The 2879-nt window shown below is 24.4% G+C and overlaps 1 protein-coding gene across 1 annotated transcript in view; it reads right to left on the minus strand.

Moving 5' to 3' along the window:
- The window catches only part of LOC102579104 (zingipain-1), a 3009-nt gene extending 2243 nt beyond the window's left edge, over positions 1 to 766 (minus strand). Inside the window, exon 1 of the mRNA XM_006348910.1 lies at positions 505 to 766. Coding sequence (XP_006348972.1) covers positions 505 to 766 — 262 coding nt within the window. The remainder of the gene's footprint in view (positions 1 to 504) is intronic.
- Positions 767 to 2879: the final 2113 nt, after the last annotated feature.

The raw sequence follows: 2879 nt of genomic DNA on the forward strand, positions 1-2879 counted from the left end.
TTTGTATAAAGCGAGAGAAAATTGTATATATACATATATTTTCGTTCCCCTCTCTCTCCTCTCTCAGATCTCGCTCGCCACTCTCCCAGATCTCGCTCGCTCACTCACCTCTCTCACTTTATACAATTGATCTTTTTGTATATGTATACCAAATCAGATTATACAACTGCTTTCTTTTGTATATGTATAGCAAAATATACATATTTATGTTTGCTATGGAGTGCAATTATGCAAACTTTGCTATAACATACAAATATGAATTTTGTGTTTGCTATATGTGAAAGTTGCTCTTCATTAATTAAGGTGCCACCAATGCATTTATCTTTACTCTTTTAGTCGATTTCAACTTATAAGTACTTTTAATATTCACCAAATCCATAATTAAAAAGTACCAATTATAAACAAGAGGAGAGGATGTTATTTATATAAAGAAAATACCCCTCAACTTATAAATTTATCCAAACACGCTCTCATAATATGATTTTTATGTTGGTTGTTACGTACCACAATTTTTTTGATTCTTGATTGGTGTAACAACTCCATCCTTCCTCCAATCAACACCAACCGGTAATTTGGATATATCATACGACGTAACATTATTAATGTCTTCTTGTTCCTGCATCGGTTTCTCGTAACTTAAATAAATAGAATTAAATTCCCGATTTGTCATGTCTGCAAAAGCATTGTCAGTAAGGCTGTAAGAAAGGTTTAGTGAATTGAAGAAATCAATGAATTGAACATTTGATTGATAAATTCCAAATCTCATATTCCATTCAGCTTCATTTTGGTATTTTCTTCTGTATTTTTGGACCCAATTTTGGTACCTATTGAGAATTATTGGATCATCTTGACTTGCATTTGTGAGATAGCATAGGGTTAAAAAAATTAATAGCATAAAGTTCAAAAAAGTAATATAAGATGGCTTCATAATAGCTATAGATTTAGTATAATTGGTTGTTTATTATGAGGTTAATTTGTACATTAAATAACATTATGTTGATGAGATGATTGTTAATCGTATACGTAATTATTTGATAAGTTGTTTTTTGTTCATGTAATTTGCATGGTTTGGTTGATTGTTTAATTTGTTTGTTTTAATCTTTTACGTTTACGTTTTGTGTTTATAATATGGTGGATTTGAATAGTGGGCAAATACCTCAAGGTGTGTTTGGTATGATTTACGAAGAAAAATATTTTTTGAAAAATAATTTCTAATTTTTTCATATTCGATAAATATGAAATGAGAAATGATGTCTTTAATTTTAAGTGAGACATCAAAGTGAATAGTACACACCAAATTGCAAACAAAAAAGAGATAAAGTAATTAAGGTTAATTAGCTTGATCATACTCGTTGAACATATCATAGTACACTAATTAAGGTTTATTAGATTGTAAGGACACCAAGAAATTAATTTTTTTTACTGTGATTCTTTTACATTCATTTATTTATTTTTCAATTTTCTGTTTAGCAGAGATCAAGATCTAGTTACAGTTAACAATATTATTATTATTATTATTATTATTATTATTATTATTATTATTATTATTATTATTATTATTATTATTATTATTATTATTATTATTATTATTATTATTATTATTATTATTATTATTATTATTATTATTATTATTATTATTATTATTATTATTATTATTATTATTATTATTATTATTATTATTATTATTATTATTATTATTATTATTATTATTATTATTATTATTATTATTATTATTATTATTATTATTATTATTATTATTATTATTATTATTATTATTATTATTATTATTATTATTATTATTATTATTATTATTATTATTATTATTATTATTATTATTATTATTATTATTATTATTATTATTATTATTATTATTATTATTATTATTATTGTGTTATAGTAATGACACAAATGGGCCAAATAATATTCCAACATATGCTAGAAAATCTTGAGTTCAGGTGAGATTAAAGATCCGATCCAATTGGATATTCGATTAAGCTGAACCATTAATTTATGTTGCTAAACTCTTTATAAATGGCGATGTATATGTGTCAGATCTTTCAAAAATATTATATTTGTAGAGAATTCGATATATGTGTAATATTTGGAGAGTCCGAGCAACATAATCATTAATCACATTGACTCACTAATCCCTAATTAAATACCCCTATATTTTTATTTACTTTTATTCTTTTCACATCATAACATAAGAGCAAAAAAGATCAAATTGGACAGTACTAATAATCAAGAGTTTATAGTGATTTGAACTCGTAACATTATGATTTGATAACTATGCTGGAAATTGCTCTAATATTATATTGATTTTGCTAACTTATTAACAGATATAGAGCTTGAACATTGGGTAGTTTAACGTCCAAGCTGATTAATTAGATGATTCCACATATTATTTTAAAATTAATCATCTATTTTAAAATGAAATGAAATCGAAAATAATGAACCTGAAACACTAGAATTATATAATCAAAAAATAAGTTTGTGAAGAAGCAAATCATGATTCGAATTAAAGGATCTTGACTATTAAACTATCTTAACATATGCAATTTAAGAAGGAAATGCTTTAATAATTTATTAGCAGCTGTTTAAAGTTTGAAGTGTTGGCGACCAAATTGTTATTAAAAATACAATGTCGGTTTAAGTACAAAACTTAAGATAACTTTCTTGTTAATCATAATGATTGGTGAACTCCTCACATTATTAAATGACAAAAAATCCAAATTGGAGATGGAAAAATTGCATACACCTTTTCCCCCAGTTTATATGACTCACTTTCATTTTTAATCATTTCTAAAAACATTAACACATAATTTAATTTCAAAATGATCATTTTACTCTTAATAGAATGATATATAACCATACAACTA

Source organism: Solanum tuberosum, unplaced genomic scaffold (genome assembly GCF_000226075.1).
Source record: "Solanum tuberosum cultivar DM 1-3 516 R44 unplaced genomic scaffold, SolTub_3.0 scf00102, whole genome shotgun sequence".
Classification (NCBI taxonomy): Eukaryota; Viridiplantae; Streptophyta; class Magnoliopsida; order Solanales; family Solanaceae; genus Solanum; species Solanum tuberosum.